This window comes from Salmo salar, chromosome 10 (genome assembly GCF_965601325.2).
Source record: "Salmo salar chromosome 10, fSalSal1, whole genome shotgun sequence".
NCBI classification, from domain to species: Eukaryota; Metazoa; Chordata; class Actinopteri; order Salmoniformes; family Salmonidae; genus Salmo; species Salmo salar.
The window spans coordinates 109697635-109717024 of NC_138300.1; the positions used below are offsets into that span (position 1 = coordinate 109697635).

Consider the following 19390-nt stretch of genomic DNA (forward strand, 5'->3'; position numbering starts at 1 on the left):
GCCTTCACCTTGGTTGGAGAGCGAGGTAGCAGCAGCGTTCCCTTCCCTTTACAAAAGTAGAATAATGTGTACAGGTCTAGCCACACAGTGTGTATGGAATGCACTGTCAATCACCAGTCGACCTATTGGGTTGCAGCCACCATACTTGGTTGGCTAGGGTCGTCACTAGTTACCACAGCCACAAAGTCATATACCCCGCCTATCTACAAATTATCTTCTTAAAATGTGATTTAAAACCGTACCCTAACTTTTACCACACTGATAACATTATGCCTTACCTTAAATTAAAACCAAAATAAAAATATTGTGTTCATGAATTGTAACGATATAGCCAAGTTTTACTTTGTGGTTGTGGTAACTAATTGAAACCGTTGGCTAAGGTATGCCAGATATCTGTATATAATGACGAGATACCAAATTCCATGCCCTAACAATGGAAGTCGTTGTCCCAAAGGCGGGAAGCTTAGGTCCAATAATATGCCCATAGAAACTCATTGGCTTTATTTTGGACAGATTTAGTCGAGGATGAAACCTCTCGCTTCGCCTCTTCCTCTCTGGGTAGGCCTATATGTTGCTCAGTCAGTCTTCACTTCTCAACGACTTGTTATAGATATGCTGCTGTGCATGTCAGAACAGCGCCAAATTCAGTCCAGTTTTTCCTCGCGATATGAAAGTGTGTTCTGTGCACCCGCCTTTCCCCTGGCTGTGCGCGAGCTATGCTATGAATTTACCCAACATAGGTAACTGACATGCTAGATAGCTAGGCCTACTACCTTTGTTACTAGCCATGTTTTTTCATAAATGTAGCTCAACAAACAACACTGTCATTAGATATACTTTGAACCTTGCTAGAATATTTATTTAAAGTCGCTTATTGTGTATTCTAAAAAGTGTGCCTGTTTCTTCACATCTAACGTTACAACGGCAATCAGCTGAAAATGGTCAATCACTATGCTATAGCTAGCCAGCTAACGTTAGCTCGCTGGTAGTGGCAGAGGGGATCTAGCGGTAAGTCGATACCAGTGAATTGTTCTGGTCCTTAGGACTTGAAGACACGTTTAGGGAAAGCGATTTACAGGTAGCCCAGAGTTGAGTTGACCACTAACCAGGCAGGGTGTATTCATTAGTCGGATTCCGCTACAAAACGTTTTTTAATGTTGCAAAACGTTTTGCAAAGGAAAACGTTAACTTCAAACATTCAATGTCATGCAACGAAAACGAGGTTCTATTGGACAAATTCAAGTAGGCCCCTCCCCGTGCTGTTCCATTTGGTTTCCTACTCTAAACTCTTTCCGTGACAGAACGTTTTCCAACAGAATCAGACTAATGAATAGGGGCTCCCGGGTGGCGCAGCAGTCTAAGGCACTGCATCTCAGTGATAGAGGCGTTACTACAAACCCTGGTTCGATTACAGGCTGTATCACAACTGGCTGTGATTGGGAGTCCCATAGGGCGGTGCACAATTGGCCCAGCGTCAGGGTTATGAGAAGGCTGGGATGTCCTTGTCCCATTGCGCACTAGTGACTCCTTGTGGTGGCCGTGCGCATGTACTCTGACTTCTGTCGCACGGCTGGCTTCCGGGTTAATGTGAGCAGTGTGTCAAGAAGCAGTGCGGTTGGTGGAGTCGTGTTTCAGAGGAGGCATGGCTCTCGACCTTTGCCTCTCCCGAGTCCATACGGGAGTTGCAGCAATGGGACAAGACTGTAACTACCAATTTGGATATCACCAAAAAGGGGTAAAAGTAGTCCAAAAATAATAATAACCTCGCATTTTCGGTGCAAAACGGAAAACTGAAAAAGTAGGGAGAAATCGAACAAATATAAAACTAGATTGAAAGCAATAGGCATTGAGGCATTCAGAGAGATGTACAGGACACAATTAAATTAATTAATTTGATATTCCAAATCTAACACTTTTCCTTTATAGAGTAAGTGTTGAGAGTATTTTCACTCTATTTCTCAGAAGACTTAACTATCTTAGATTATTTAAAGTCCTGAATCATATTTGTAACACAGAAAACCAATGTCATACCTGGTTAGTGCTCAGTTTCAAATAAGGTAATGTTGAAGTGAATCAACCTTTTGATGTTGACATACAATGATAGTTTCTAAATAGTTTCTAATATCTAGAATATTTTCTAAAATCACAAGTTGTTTATATTTCAATGTTAGAATGACCAAGGTTTTCAAAATATAGCACAATTAGTGTGTTTTATGATATTTTGAAAAACTATTCAGTTGTACCATCAATGTAAGTGGGTACTTCTGTTCATCTCACACCTCCTAGTGCTAGTAACAATTACTGGTGAATGCATAGGATTCTTAGGCTACACATGCTGTAAACACAATAGGGATTACAGCCGGCAGGGATGATAAAACTATGCAGAAACAGACTGGCACAATTTTTTGAATGTTAGATATCAGTATATTGACAGAAAAAATATATGATAAGGTAAAAGACTATAGTTAAAAGTATGTTACTGCTTGGCTGATGCAAAAGCCGCCACCCACCAAGGGTGTTACTGTATCGTTTTATTTAACCTTTATTTCAACATGGAGTCATATCCTGCATGTTCCTGTCATGTAGTTCCTGGTCATCTAAAGCTTTTAAAATCACCCCATAAATTAATCATAATAATGAAAGTAATAGGCCTACATTATTTTATTTGCACAGTATTTTGTGTGGTATGAATCTATAATGCCTTATTGCTATTATAAACTGGTTACCAACATAATTAGAGCAGTAAAAATACATGTTTTGTCATACCCATGGTATACGATCTGAAATACCACGGCTGTCAGCTAATCAGCATTCAGGGCTCAAACCACCCAGTTTATAATCTCTAACAATGTTATTGAGTTCAGTAACCACCTCATGTAATTATGTAAAGGTAGTATATGAGCCCTAAATACTTTGCTGTAGCTGTGCTTAAAGAATTTAAGTCAGAGTAGCATTCATGATAGATGACATTGTGATTAAATACGTATTATCCTCACCTCAGGGCTTTGATTATGGCAGTGTTTTTTTTCTCAGTGCATTACAGGACAATAGTCATATAACTCACAAAAGGTCATACAGACTTCATGTTGCTGATGGGAATTATTCCGTTATATGGATGGTGTCCTTTTAATTTTGCTTTTCATGGTTTATAGAATTGTTTAATATCTGCTCAAGTGAATCAGTGGAGAGGCAAATAAAGACATTGGCCCCTCAGGTCACAATGTCATTTTTGATAGTAGCAAATTCTAACGGGATCATTTAATCCCTGCACATGATTGAGTACGGTGCAGGTTAAATGGAGAAAATACTCTCTTCTATTAAAGGATCGTCGGCAGTGGAGACCTACTTAAAAAGTCAGTCATGATGAGGACACAGGGGGCCATCTACACAGGTCATATTAAATAACTTATATAATTTAGAAACTGAATGACAGGGCAATTTGTCCATTTAGTGTTATGGCTCTGACCCCTATTAGAGTCTCAGGACAGCTTAATTTCCACCTTGATGGGTTGAAGAACTACTACCAAATCACTGCACTGTATCCCCCTGCAATGCTGTTTACTTAGTGACTGAATAGTATAAATAATGTTTTAATGCTGTAGGCCTATACCAAATATAGTTTGTTGTACACACTTATCATTCAATATTTATTTTCTACTTTACAGAAGTTATCAGGGCGTTAAAGAGTCCCAACAAAACCTTCTCCTGACCTGAACATCTTGATGGATGTCAGTGCAGACTCAGGGAAACGCCCCACCACGGTAAGCTAGGGTTACTGCAGAAATGCATACATTATGATAGAATGCATATGTCTATGCTTGTTTGCATACCTTACAATAAAACTATTATTGTTCTCTTTAGACTGGACACAACTTTGAAAAGGAGCTGTCGTTATCATATACCCCTAACGAGACAGACAGTGGCACCATTTCCTTACATGTTTTGGAGTTTAAAACAATTCTTCATGAAGCAGTGGAAGAACTACATATTCACAGGGTACTTTGATTTATACATATCCTTCAAATATCTCTTGATGTTATAGTAACATAAAGACAGATAATAGCTTTCTACATTCTCTGAAATTGTTACAGGAATTACAACATCAAACAAAATCGTTATATTTTCAGGAATGTCTCCACAATAACAACTTCCTCTTCATCCCATTGTTTACCAGGAAGAGCTCAGACACTTACGGCTCTATTTGGTCAAGTCATGAGGAACTGGGGAGTGTAATTTCGTAGGAGGTATATTATGAGTTTTCAGAGGAAGCTCACAGCCCTTTTTGGCCATCTGGACACAAGCCAGCTGTAGTTGCACATCTGAACGGGGTCATGCAAGCAAAGACCTGGTGAATTCATGTCTTTGCTTGTAAAAAGGGTACCCTGGAGCAAGCACTTTAAACCTGACACTGGACATGTTTAAAGGTTATAAGAGGAAAATAAACCATTGGCTCTCACATTTTATTGTTATTACCATGTTTCTGGAACAAAAACATTTAATCAATATGATCCTCAGGCATGCTGTTAAAGTAACACTTTGTAGTTCTTGGGTTTATTGGTGTGATGTTAAAAGCATAGCTTGTCATGTCACACTATCTTACGCCGGCCAAATTTTTTTTCATAAACATTGTGAAGATGCAATAGTGGCAAATAGTTTTAACTACACCAATTTAAAATTATAATAAGGATGATTAGGGGCATGAACCTTAAATTTTGGACATCTCATTGATCTGCCTGCATTCCGACTCCAGGCGTAATCCAGATGTTTTTATGCCTTGACTATGAAGAGATTAAATGAAAACCAATGGCAGGCATTTATCTGATTTTTGAATACTGTGTTATGAATTTTCATATAATAGGGTGAGTCACATACAGTGTTCAGATTGCATATGGGATAGGCCTGATATTTACAGTGTGTTGTGGCTCAGGCCTTATTTGATCTGCTGTTGCCTCCTCTGATTTACTTAGATAACCAAGTTTAATAGCCTATTTACTGCCCCTCCCCCATCAAATCAGTATTCCTCTGCAAACTAACAGCTTTATCTTGTGTGCACTTTTCGAGTATGCCATGCTGGTAGCATAGTTTAATGGGAACTTATAAATAAACTCCATGAGCCAACTCCCACACCCATATAAAAAGTCCCTAGATCTAGGAAAGCAATTGACTTTTACCTGCCTTCCAGGGCTGAGGGAGGATAAGGATGGCTTTGCACTAATATCACCACTCTAATGTACTGCTACTTTCCCAAAGATATTGGGGTGAACTACTGAAACTCAATTCAAAGTTGAGCCTCCCTCTTTGAATGTATTCTGTGGACCGTATAAAACTCCATCTTTAAGAAAAATATATTGGTATTTTTCATGATATTACTTTAATGCTAAGAATACTGTACTACTGTGAAATCTGCGAGATTTACTATGCATTTCTAATATTTGTATTGTCTTTTTGCTTCAGGAGGCTGAAACTCGCTATGAAGAGCAGATTAGTAAACTTGTGTTGGAGAAGCAGGAATTAGAATGGCAGAAGGTACGGTATGTGCCTAGTTAGACACGTTGTCTACTAATTGGGCTTGTTGAATGAGACAGCAGCAAATATTTGACTGATGCTTTACTCATTATTGTCAGTGTGCTTGCTTAAGCTAGCTAAGTAAAAAAATAACAATTATTTCATTATCAGTTCACCTCTTGAATTATTATCTGAGTTAATGTAATGCCTTCTTTTTTGTAGGAATCCCTTCAACATCAAATTGACAACATGGCAAATCAACATACGGAGTCTCTTGCCAATGTTAAAAAACAGGTGATTTTCTCAGCGCCATTGTTCCTATTGGGTGCAGCAAAATCATATACTATGTTGCTGCAGTGCTCTTTTGCTTCTGTGTAAGGGCAAGTAGAAAGGGCACATACGATCAACCTTTACAATGGCGAATGTGCATAAAGATGGAGGAATTCAGAATCAACGTCATTATTTTAGCACTGCCCACATAGTTTTTAAACTACGGCACGCAACATTGTTCAATGTGCCAGTAAATCAGCGGAATTAACTTTTCTGTTTTTTCAAATTGCTGCCATCTTGGAGCTAATATTGGGATCATGTATACTGTTCTAAGGACGATACAAACAAAAAGTAATGGAGAGCAACGTACAATACGGCAAACTTAGCAAATTAAGTATTTGTGGTAAGTACACGGGGGCCGCCATCTTTATGCACCTTCGCCATTGATGTATGTGGATCTGGTGAACTAAAAACAATGTAACCAGCTTTAATTTGAGTTCAAATTATGTCTAACTTTGGTTTATAGTTTGGTGACATTTGTTTCTGATGTCATGATCATAATAATTTTGCAATCTGTTTAATTTTTTCCCCTGAATTAAGTTTCAGTCCAAAATCAGAGGGGTCGAAGATGAAAGGGTATGATACTCTTTAATTATTTTATTGATACTCTTTTTTTTAATGACATTTTTCACAACATACTGTGTCACTAAAGGTCATTGTTTCATATTGTTTTGTTCGAATGCAGTAATTCAGTGATGCAAAAATGACTGAGTTCAGTTTAGACTTAACAAATACAATCTATTCTATTTATTCTAATAAACTAAACAATTGTGTTCTGTGGCAATGTTCCGTTGAAGGGAAAGCACCAGCTGACAGCCGAGTTAAAGGACAAGGAGATCAACAGTCTGAAGGAGGAACTGAAATTGTTCCAGGTAACGTTTCTAGGAAACACACACACCCAGAGGGAGCAGGATAGCTCTCCATTCCCCCCTGTTCGTCCCATTTGGAGGCTTTGGGTGAACTTTGGGAAGCACTATCCCACCGCTGATGTTCTGAGTTGGGGTGTGTGTGGAATAGACTGGGGTGAGACAGCTAAGGTGATATATGGCAGTCGCCATGGTCCACTGCATTTACAACCTAACCCTGCGATTGGGCAATAACGTCTCTTTTTGATATTTTATTTTGTAGTATTATAATGGACTTCTTGGTTATATTATGGCATAATTGTGTTGACTTTGTTTTATGTCATATCTTAAACCATTTTAATTCCATGTGTTTGTAGTGTGAGTAAAATTTTAAAGAGTTTGTGTTTCTATTGAATGTTATTTGCACGTGTGTGAGGCTTTGGTTATACTATAACATTTCCCTGAAAGTCTGCACCATAGTTGTCATGAAATCTTGATGAAAAACATAACCGTCTTTTTACTACTGTTTTACAGTTGTTCAAGTACAGTTTGGAGAAGAAATTAAGCGAGCTGGTAAGGATTCCAATTATAGAAATTGTTGACAGGGGAGAGTGGGAGTGGGCGGAATTAAAGAGGAGGATGAGGTGAGGGAATGGCTCATCAGGAGTAACGGATAGGGAGTGTGTGACACTTGAACCGCCAGTGCAGCCGAGAAAATATCACTATTAAAATATTTTATAACTGAGCCTCGCTCTGTTTAACCTTCCAGTGGCTAAGAAAAAATGTGTCTTGATACAGACAATCAAACAATAATGACAGCGATGAACAATAAAAGGCTCTCAGGCATGTGTCAAGTTGACTCCTTCTCTCTAGGAGGGGAGCCGGCGGCCAAGATGTTAAACAAAGGTCCTCTCAGCCCAAAGTGACTGCAAACTCTTTCCCAGTGTCCTCCTCCTTTGTGGTAGCTGATTGAGGAAAATCATACCAATCCTGACCATTCTACTGAGAGAACCTACTGTACTGCTTATTACAGAACCTGCAGCTGCAGCTGCAGACCCAGACCAAAGACAGCCACCTGAATCAACTAGGGGAGGTGGAGAAGAGGTTTGGAGCTCTCTCCAGACAGTGTGCCATGGTCAAGCAGGCCCACGAGAAGCTGGAGCAAAATGGTATGCCCCCCACAGCCATGCCCACTAGCACATTTAGACAGTGTATTTTATGTAACACTTAAGTTGCTCTTATACCTGTGCAGAGCAACTTAAAGGTGCAATATAAGTAACTTTTTGGGCGACCTGACAAAATCCACATAGAAATGTGAGGTTTTTTTTGTGTCTTTTACCTTTGGTTTTGTACACCAGCTTCAAACAGCTGAAAATACAATATTTTGGTTTATGGAAAAGATACTTCACAGCAGTTTAGATGGTACAATGTTTCTCTACACTATACTTGCTTGTTTTGTCACATAAACTGAAATTGGACAAACTATTAGCATTTTAGTGACCAGGAAATGGCGGCGCGATTTCTGCATAGTGTAAAGTGTTAGTTACCATATGTTTTCAAATCAAGACTTTCCCGAAGACTAACAGATATTCACCAGTACGGTGGTGGCCTTTTTTAATCTGAGAAACCTCAACGTGTTTTGTTATTATGACGTCTGATAACAGTGGCAGGCCATACATTATCAAGTAGCCATAGCTGTTCTTGTCTGACATTTAACCAGTAACTCTGTTGTACTTATATCGCCCTGATTTTTTTAAACATGTTAATCTTTTGCCCCTAAACCATAGTATCACTATTTATGTAAAATGGTGATACAGTTACGTGGGGCCAGCAACTGCTGTTCATTTAAAGGAGATGGGAAACATTTGTCTGCCTTGTGGAGTTAGTCTGGAAATTGTTACTTTTCCATGTGGAGTAAAGAAAATAGCTACACATAAATCCCAGAAATAGTTCATTATTTAGTTAATTAATTAATTTAGTTCAGCAAGCTTCCATTTGTGGACTCTTGATCCCTCTTACAGTTGAAGATGCCATGAGACTCAATAAGAAACTAACTTCTGTCAATAGAAAACAAGAATCCACAATCATCTCCTTAAAACAGGTGAGACATGATTTAAAATGTTACATCATCAGAGAATACAGATTGCTGTGTGGAGGGTAAGATTAGGGAGAGCAGGCAGTACCTGGAGGTGTAACTCATATTTCCCTGCCTCGGAGATCAAAGAAGACCATATATAATTGCTGTGCCGTATCTCTGTAATAGACATGCAGAGTATGCACAGTGCTAAAGGGAACACTGATCTGTTAAGTAGCAGAGACTGAAGGTTACACATATTTTACCATGACGTAGTTTTGTTACTGTTCCGTCTTATGGATGTGGCTCTGAGTTTTGGGCTTAATAACCATGTTAGTATCCCACTTTGAAAGTTAAGGCACTCATATGTTACTTTCTTCGTCAAGGATGTGGAGGAACTTAATAACAAGCTTATAAAGGCCAAAGTGACATCTATGGGTAGATCTGAAGAGAACTGCAACCTCACAGTCAAAGAGCAAAACATACAGGAACTCCAACACAGGCTGCATGTGGTAAAAGTTATTTTTTTGGGATATATTCATTGTTATCTTAATTTACTTGTATATCAAGACAACATTAATTAAATATTAATAATTCAATAGGTTTTTGTATTTTTCAGGAAACTGAAATGAATAAAAAACTCAGAGATGAGCATACAACTGAAAGAAATGGAAAAAAGGTCAGAATCAATTCCCCCCCACCCTACATAGCATAGTATATTACATATCAACCCCTTTCCCCCAATTACCCCATAATGATGTGGGTTGCTCGATGGGGTGAAAATGTTAAATGGTTACATTTGATGAATTTGGGGGAAGTGTGTCAGTGTAAAATAAAGATGGTTGGCTTGTGGGGGTTGGGAGGGGGATTTCCACACAGGGCAGGCAAGCGGTTGTGCTGCATGTCATTAACACAGCCCCCACCCCGTGTGTGTGTGTGTGTGTGTGTGTGTGTGTGTGTGTGTGTGTGTGTGTGTGTGTGTGTGTGTGTGTGTGTGTGTGTTCAGGAGGTGATGAACTCCCTACAGCTTGCCCAGCAGCTTCTGCTGACACAGACTCAGGCTGTGAGGCGAGTGGAGCTGGAGCTTCAAGCACAGCGAGAGGAGTACCAGGTCAGGACTTTGAGCAATTATTAGTCTCTCCTAGTTTCTAACAAACAAACTAAGCTAAAGATAAGGATGCTTTTATCTTTTTTGATGATTAAAAATAAATTGTTTAGTTTATATATTCATAATATGAATATGTTATTCTGCTCTATAACAACTTATAGCATGTTTTAATACACCCATGACTTATAAGGGAATTGAAAGACAAAAAGTGTATGATACATTTTCTGAAAATATAACAATTTGAAAGGTTTGATTTAAGTGAACAGATTGTACATGGTTAAATACAAAACGGTAGAATAAAAACACTTCCTCTTAGTCACAGAACAAAGGTTTCTTACATCATTTAAATGATTACGGAGTGAAGTTCTACAAGGACAGAAATAAATGATGGTGCTCACAGCACATAAAGATGATGGAGTGCATTGTATATCACACTTTACACAATAGAACACACAATGTGCAACTGGATGATAGTGTGTTTATTCTGCCTTTAAAGACGCTTGTCTTTTACTCGCCCCTCTACCCCGTTTTAATTCACCTTCATTCATTTATTAAAATCATTATTAACATGACACAGCCCAGCTGATTTGTATTAGCTTCTCTGTGTGTTTAAAACCCTCTGTCCAGGTTAAATAAACACATAAAAATGTATTATTGCATTAAAAATCTCTCGGGTGATTAATTTTATTGCAGGCCCTTAAAAGAGAACATGAAGTGATCCAAGAGAAGATCCAGGAAAAAGAAGACAGATTCACTCATCTGCTGGAGGAGTACAGAAATTGTAGAATGATCTGGGAAAATGAGGTATCACTGAATATTGTCAAATACAGTTGAAAATATGTTGTTGTGATGTACTGGCACATTTATTTAATGGACAAAGGCTCTCTTGTGATGTAAAACTAAACTAGGCATGCTATATTTATGTGTTTTTATTTCACATACAGTTGAAGTCACTTAGGATGGAGTCATTCAAACTTGTTTTTCAACCACTCCACACATTTCTTGTTAACAAACTATAGTTATGGCAAGTCGGTTAGGACATCTACTTTGTGCATGACACAAGTAATTTTTCCATCAATTGTTTACAGACAGATTATTTCACTTATAATTCACTGTATCACAATTCCAGTGGGTCAGAAGTTTACATACACTAAGTTGACTGTGCCTTTAAACAGCTTGGAAAATTCCAGAAAATTATGTCATGGCTTTAGAAGCTTCTGATAGGGTAATTGACATAATTTGAGTCAATTGGAGGTGTACCTGTTGATGTATTTCAAGGCCTACCTTCAAACTCAGTGCCTCTTTGCTTGACGTCATGGGAAAATCAAAAGAAATCAGCCAAGACCTCAGAAAAAAATTGTAGACCTCCACAAGTCTGGTTCATCCTTGGGAGCAATTTCCAAATGCCTGACGGTACCACGTTCATCTGTACGAACAATAGTACGCAAGTATAAACACCATGCGACCACGCAGCTGTCATACCGCTCAGGGAGGAGATGCGTTCTGTCTCCTAGAGATTAATGTACTTTGGTGCAAAAAGTGCAAATCAATCCCAGGACAACAGCAAAGGACCTTGTGAAAATGCTGAAGGAAACATGTACAAAAGTATCTATATCCACAGTAAAAAAAAATACATTTTTTTTTTACATTTTAGTCATTTAGCAGACGCTCTTATCCAGAGCGACTTACAGTAGTGAGTGCATACATTTCATACCATTTCATGCATCTTTTTTTTTGTACTGGCCCCCCGTGGGAATCGAACCCACAACCCTTGCGTTGCACACACCATGCTGGCATTGCACACACCATGCTCTACCAACTGAGCCACAGGGAAGAGTTATGTCCTGTATCGACATAACCTGAAAGGCTGCTCAGCAAGGAAGAAGCCACTACTCCAAAACCACCATAAAAAAGCCAGACTACGGTTTGCAACTGCACATGGAGACATAGATCGTACTTTTTGGAGAAATATCCTCTGGTCTGATGAAACAAAAATAAAACTGTTTGGTCATAATGACCATCGTTATGTTTGGAGGAAAAAGGGGGATGCTGGCAGCATCATGTTGTGGGGGTGCTTTGCTGCAGGAGGGTGCACTTCACAAAATAGATGGCATCATGAGGATGGAAAATTATGTGGATATATTGAAGCAACATCTCAAGACATCAGTCAGGAAGTTAAAGCTTGGTCGCAAATGGGTCTTACAAATGGACAATGACCACAACCATACTTCCAAAGTTGTGGCAAAATGGCTTAAAGACAACAAAGTCAAGGTATTGGAGTGGCCATCACAAAGCCCTGACCTCAATCCCATATAAAATTTGTGGGGGTAACTGAAAAAGCGTGTGCGAGCAAGGAGGCCTACAAACCTGACTCAGTTACACCAGCTCCGTCAGGAGGAATGGGCCAAAATTCACCCAACTTATTGTGGGAAGCTTGTGGAAGGCTACCTGAAACGTTTGACCCAAGTTAAACAATTTAAAGGCAATGCTACCAAATACTAATTGAGTGTATGTAAACTTCTGACCCACTGGGAATGTGATGAAAGAAATAAAAGATGAAATAAATCATTCTCTCTACTATTATTCTGACATTTCACATTCTTAAAATAAAGTGGTGATCCTAACTGACCTAAAACTGAATTTCTACTAGGATTAAATGTCAGGAATTGTGAAAAACTGAGTTTAAATGTATTTGGCTATGGTATATGTAAACTTCTGACTTCAACTGTAGCTATCTGAACACACTATTAAAGTGTTACATTACTTTTGAATTGCATGTGCTTAAACAGAAACTGACATTACAAGAGAGGATCCAGTCAGAGCACCAAGACCTGAGATCTGTAAAGGAAGCTTATAACCACCTTCATGAGCAACACACAGAACTATCATCCCGTGCTATACTGCAAGCAGAACACATACTGGGACTAGAGGTGAGACAGCAACATTTCCGAAATCAAAATAGGAGCTATATATGCTGATATAGAATGCTGATTAATAAAGGAAAGGCCTATGTTTAATTGCAGAATTTCAGCCTCACACCGTGAATAACTCAATAACACTCTGTTGTCTGTTTTGATTCACCGATACAGAGTGGGATGAAGGACTATGTTAAAGACAATGAGAATCCAATGGGTGAAAACCGAGATCAATCCGCTAAGGATGAATATGTCTCAAAGGACGTTTGTAGAGTGGACACAGTTGTAGTGGGTGAAGTGGCTCAAACAGCGGAAAGTGACTCTACACAGGAGAATGTAGATGTTACAGGTGTGTCAGGTAATGTAGTGATCCACTTCAATTGCATGATAGATTGCCATTGTTTTAAAATTAATTGCAGATTTAATTGTGACATTGATGTAGGTGCAATGAATGAACATCAATAATACATTTTTGGGAAATGTATTATTGATGTTGTTTGACTATGTGATTTACCTACACAGACCAAAGCAGGGAAGTCGGTTGTTCGGAGACTGTGATTGATGACTCCCCACAGACAGCCCACTGTAAGGTTATCGACAGTGTACAGGCCACCCATGGTTCCAATCCAGATCGGTCCACAGACGTAGAGGGAGGTGGAAAGAGCTGTCAGGGTGAAGACAAGCCTAGCTCAGTGCTCCAGCCACCAGCAGGAAGACTGAAGGGGTTGGCTTCTCTCCAGTCTGGATCTGCAGACGGTCTGACCACGGTCACAGACGTGGTCCATGTGCTGAGTATTTGCGGAATAGGAGAAGGTCAGCCAACTGACTCAAACAACAAACGTAGCTCCAGTGATTTCAATTATCCATTCTGCAGTTTGATTAATAATGTCTGCTCGTCCAGCAACGTCCATCTGAGCGACAAAGGTGACTCTATGAGTGGGCTATCTGGCTTTGAGAACAGTTCTGTTTATGGTGCGCTAAACAGTGACCCAGTGGCTGGAGGAACAAGGGATGGAGAGCAAGAACAGAGTGTGTATACACCAGAGATGACAACCAGCCAGACATTTAATAAACACAGAGGCAGACAGAAAAGCACATCATCATTTCAGAACATTGACCCAGTCCAAGCTGTGACCCCATTGGCAGTCTCACAGTCAGATCCATGCAACTTTCTCCTTCAGAAGGTCGTTGAAATCCATGAAATAAGATGTCACACGCCAGAGGCCAATGAGGTCAACATCCTCTCAGAGTCACCTAGCAGCTCATTACCAGCCTCAGCCCAACACAGCAACACACACATTGAGAATCCGACAGAACAAGAGACAATCGGCACGTCTTGTCTTCCATCACAGCCCCTGAACCTGCCACAGCAAATCAATCCCCATGGTGTTGTTGCACAGGACTGTACTCAGTCTGACTGTAATATTGGAACCAAGGAGCCTGAGGACAAGCATGAACAACCAGCTAGAGACTGTGTGCCAGCAACTGAGGATGCACTCTATCCTAATTGTCAGGAAACCTTACCAGAGAGTGGCGATCTCAATGTGAGCCCTGATGCTGGAACCCATGGAGATCCTGAGCAACCTTCTTCAGATGTTAATTTGGACATTGACGGGCCTGTTGGATCACAGTCCCAACCATGTCCAGTGGCTATGAACTCACCACAGTCTGAGAGGGTTCATGAAGACAACTGCTGTAACTCTACAGTGGAGGAGAAGTTGAGACCACAACACGCCAATGACAAAGATATTGAAGTCAAGCACAACAACCCAGCGACCTCCAAACCCCCAAGCGATGAGACAGATCTCTCCCCCAAAAGCAATCATTCAAAACAATCTTGTCTGCTGAAAACTGAGGAGAAAACATCTGAAACCATTGACTATTCGTTTCTAGCAAGCAACAAAAGATATCGATCATCATTTGAGTTAACTTCAGAGAAGAGGGACATACATTCCAGGAACATGCACAGCATCGTAATTAGTCAAACAACCCCGACATGCCAGATATCCCAAGTGTCTGACCTGAAAACTAAACTGTCCTCTGGATTCCAAGAGCCTCCTTCTCCATTCACAATACCCATCTTTCTAAAGGGCAAGCAAAACACCAGCGGTGAGTGAGGCAATCATTTAGAGTACTCTAGTGTAAAGATTGTGGTATTTTCAAATAATCTTTCTTGTTTTGTGGCTTCATGATTGCCTCCCTGAGATAGGCGTACCTGCATTTTTTAAAAATGTATCAGATTGGCTTGAGTATATCTTCCATTCCCTCTGTCATTTAGATCCATCAATGATGACTAGGTCTGCAGACTTGCACAACCCTCCCAGCCTCCTGACGTCCCACAAGAGAGATCATCAAGGGGAATGGAACACCATTAGAGAGACCTTTTATGAAATGTCAGCAGAAAAAGTGAGTTGATATACTGTATATCTAAGGAGCAGGGGGGAAAACCATAGTGAGCTAAACTCGCAGCTATGCAGAGCAATGAAGTTAAAAAGTGTGCTTCAAGTTTATTTCCATTTCCAAAAACGTTTCAGCAGGGTGGAATGAGGTTGATAGTCTCAGTGTATTCATCACGTAGAGCAGGGTTGTCGAACAAGTTTTTCCCCGGAGGCCGCATTCGGTCTTCAACAACCGTCGGAGGGCCGCACTGAAATGTTTTTATATTTCCTTGCCTTCAAAAATGACAAAGAATAGTCCTCTATCTATAGTTTTATGAATTTTTGAAGCTCCCTGACTGTTTAGTGATTATTAGTGAGCTGGACAGTCAATAAACTATGAATATAAGTCCATTATCATGTCTACACAGTTTAGATTTTAAAGTATACTGAACAAAAATATAAACGCAACATTAAAGTGTTGGTCCCATGTATCATGAGCTGGAATCAAAGTTCACAGAAATGTTCCATATGCACAAAAATCATATTTCTCAAAAATGTTGTGTACAATTTTTTTTACATCCCTGTTAGTAAGAATTTATCATTTGCCAAGATAATCCATCCACCTGACAGGTGTAGCGAATCAAGAAGCTGATTAAACAGCATGATCATTACACAGGTGTATTTTGTGCTGGGGACAATAAAAGACACTCTAAAATGTGCAGTTTTGTCACACAACACAATGCCACAGATGTCTCAAGTTTTGAGGGAGTGTGCAATTGGTATGCTGACTGCAGGAATGTCCACCAGAGCTGTTGCCAGAGAATTGAATGTTAATTTGTCTACCATAAGTCGCCTCCAACGTCGTTCTAGAGAATTTGGCAGTATGTCCAACCGGCCTCACAACCGCAGCCCACTTGTAATCACGCCACCTCAAGCCCTCCACATCAGGCTTCTTCACTTGCTGAATCATCTGAGGGGGGAGGGGGTGCTGAGGAGTATTTCTGTCTGTAATAAAGCCCTTTTGTGCGGAAAATCAAATTCTGATTGGCTGGGCCTGGCTCCCCAGTGGGTGGGCCTGGTTTCCAAGTGGGTAGGCATATGCCCTCCCAGACCCACCCATGGCTGCGCCCCCTGCCCAGTCATGTGAAATCCATAAATAATTTATTGCCATTGACTGATTTCCTTATATGAACTGTAACTCATTTAAAATCTTAGAAATTGTTGAATGGAGCTTTTATATTTTTGTTTAGTGTATATTGTTCGCCGCCCCCCCCCCCCCCAAAAAAAATGTATACTTTTTAAAAATCTGTTTCACTGTAAACCACCTGCGGGCCATATGTTTGACACCTTATCTCGACTCTGACGGAATAGATTGGTAGACGGGATCAACCATGCTTGGGAATGTCTGAGATGTTGTTGAATCAACTCTTCCTCATATGTTTATAGGGAACCCTCATGCATATCTGTGACAGAAAACAGTCCAAACTATTGCAGATTGTTTCCTGTAAAACTGTATTTTTATTTTGTATCCAAGCCTCTGAGTTGAGGGTCACTAGGTCTGAGAGTTGAGGGTCACAGAGATGCTTCTGTTGAGGGGTGGGTTGTTCAACATGTAGAACTGACATAGCTAGATAGAGAATGGAATGGCTGTGGGAATAGGCTACCTAATGATACTTTGCTACTTCTCCTCACTCACTCACTCTCTCATCACAATCATCGTATTGTGTCAGTCTGCTGTTTATCAGAGCCAGGTGCTGTAAATTGAGAGGAAAATAACCAAGCATGTCTAATGTAAAAGGGGAAAGACCCTCAATACACTAAGGGGACAATTGCAACAAATTTGATCTATTATTTAAGGCCAGATGGCTCATACCATTGTATTATAAACAACAAGGCACAAAGGTGAAAGATGGCAGCAGTGGAATACTATAGGGCAGGGGTGTTTTTAACCTGGGGTACTGCAAGGGATCCGCAAAAAATATATATAAAAATAATAAACTAGCAACAACAGAATAAACACATTTTGAATTACATACCTACAGTAGAAAAGAGGAGAATATCTTATTTCTAATGACGTCTACTTTATTTCTCAACTCCTAAATTGAGTAAATTACACTCACTGGAGCTAATTACACTCACTGGAGTATCTGACAGCTTTTAAAAAGCACCCATGAGTACCAGTCGTGGTAAGTGCCGCTGACTGCTGGTAAGCTTGCTTGACTTAGGGCTCTATTCAATCCGTATCGCGGAAGTACCTTTACATTTCTATTGTGCAGCAATACAGATTGAATAGAGCCCTTAATACGTTTTTAACCAGCTGAACAGCTGCTATTAGCGAAAATGTGTTTGAAGTTACCTTTTTATCTAATATGCTATGTAAGATGTCAAAATAATGGAAGACTATCTACCAAATTATTTCATTTTAAAAAGTTGATAACTTCTCCTCGCCATTCACCTGATTATAAGATTTTTTTCATTTATTTTGCTAGCATATGAGGGGGTCGCTGGTTTGACTGTACATTTTCACAGTGATGAACTGTAGGCTATTGTGTTAATTTCTGCAGGAAAGCAGAGATCACATCCCAGTCAGCTCTGCTTTGCCCATCATCACGACCCCTTCCTCTATGGGCAGCAGCAGGTTGTGGCAGGACTACCCCAGGACCGTTTCCTCTCCCTGTCTCTCCAACAACAGCAGGTTGTGGCAGGACTACCCCAGGACCGTTTCCTCTCCCTGTCACCCCAGCTTCTGCAGAGGGACTGCTTCTGAGGCTTTCCCACCCAGCTCACAGGACGACGAAGAGTCACAGCAATCCAACATCAGAGCCCAAATTGCTAAAATAGAGCCGTTCCTGTGCTCCGCGAGGTTGAGACTCCCAAAGAAACGCAAAATGGATTCAAGTGAAACTATGCAGTTGTAAAGAAGTACTAGAGTTGATTTCATTAAGTTATTGATCATTACATTAAGTTCACACTATCAAACTTGTTCAAAGTATCAAATGTTCTGTTATTAAGATTTGAAAACACTTAAGGCAAGAAGGCATTGTTAAATGATTTTAAGTGGTTTCTTGTATGTATTTATTATTGGGTCTATTTATGGATTTCACCATATTTATTAATGAATCCATGCTGTTTGTTATTGACCTACAGTTCTGTATATTAAAAGTAGCCAAATGTTCAGTACCGGGCTTGTTTTAGCTCTATTGTCATAGACTTAAGAAGTACGTTTGAAAGGATAGTCAGCAGTATACGTTGCAATACGACGCACTGAAACAGAAAAACAAAGGTAGCAACATAATTGCTTTGCCTAATTGTTTACAAGCTAATTAACTCTTAATTACTCTACAACCAATCTGGCAGTGCCTCAGGGGGAATTTAATGAAGGAAACGCCACTTGTTTCCAGCAGTAGCACTAACACTGGGCAACTATAACTTGGGCTAATTGGAATACACAAGTATTAAACAAGAATCAATTAGTGCACATTAACCCAAATTAACAAATGCAAATTAGCTTCTCATTAAGTTTATGTCCCTCCTGTTAGGAAGCAGTAGAGACCATATGGACACATGTTAGGGCGATACAGTTGACAACATATATTGCTCACGGGCCTCACTGGTCAAGATTAACAAGTGGATATTTTATTTCAACAAGTGTGGCAGGTGTAGAGAGTAGTGTTGTAAATAGAGAATAGAAAACTGGTCTTTCAACACAGCACTTATACTGTAACCATGGATAATTACGATTGGGATGATCACTTTGAAATAGATGCCAGAAGATGCTGTCAAATTTACTCGCAAAAATATTTGAAATTTTTGTCTAATTGAAATGCAGCAGAAATGTAAATGTCTATTTCCAATTTGTATAATTACAAAACCCTGGAAAATACAAACGGAAATAGAATGGCTTTTCAGCCAGTTACCCCTACAGACTCCACAAAGAAAACGATCATTCTCGTTTTGCTCCTACAGATCCTCAGTAGGCTTAATACTCAGGTTGTATTCCTCAACAAAATTCATTGCACAGCTAAAATCCACACACCTTCATCAGTAGCACAAGGTCTCTCCAAGCCGAGGTCCGTCTTACTGCACTTACCCATTATGAACACGTCAAAATGTTAATGCCCTCATAAAGAAGTCTTATGTGTTTGAGTGTCTCAGCCAGTGGTGGTGACCCCTGTCCTGAAACGGAGGGTGGGATATGGGGCAATATGGAGAGGGTCATTTTAATACACAGACAG

General features: G+C 39.9%; 1 protein-coding gene across 5 annotated transcripts; it reads left to right on the plus strand.

Annotated features, from left to right (window-relative positions):
• The first annotated feature begins 418 nt into the window (after window positions 1–418).
• ccdc73 (coiled-coil domain containing 73) lies at window positions 419–18332 on the plus strand. Of its 5 annotated transcripts, none has more exons than XM_082957370.1 (20): window positions 419–558; window positions 3324–3391; window positions 3666–3761; window positions 3862–3996; window positions 5455–5526; window positions 5728–5799; window positions 6376–6411; window positions 6633–6707; window positions 7215–7253; window positions 7714–7849; window positions 8702–8781; window positions 9141–9266; window positions 9374–9433; window positions 9761–9865; window positions 10556–10666; window positions 12652–12792; window positions 12952–13135; window positions 13300–14886; window positions 15056–15183; window positions 17720–18332. In XM_082957370.1, exons 3-20 carry the CDS (start codon window positions 3723–3725, stop codon window positions 18071–18073), a joined length of 3480 nt encoding a protein of 1159 aa, XP_082813496.1. In that variant the 5' UTR covers window positions 419–558; window positions 3324–3391; window positions 3666–3722; the 3' UTR covers window positions 18074–18332. The 5 variants fall into 5 exon arrangements, with proteins under 5 accessions (XP_082813496.1, XP_013980974.1, XP_013980969.1 ...); XM_014125494.3 differs by lacking the exon at window positions 419–558 and adding an exon at window positions 600–740; XM_014125492.1 differs by lacking the exon at window positions 419–558 and adding an exon at window positions 747–1008.
• The last annotated feature ends 1058 nt before the right edge of the window (window positions 18333–19390 follow it).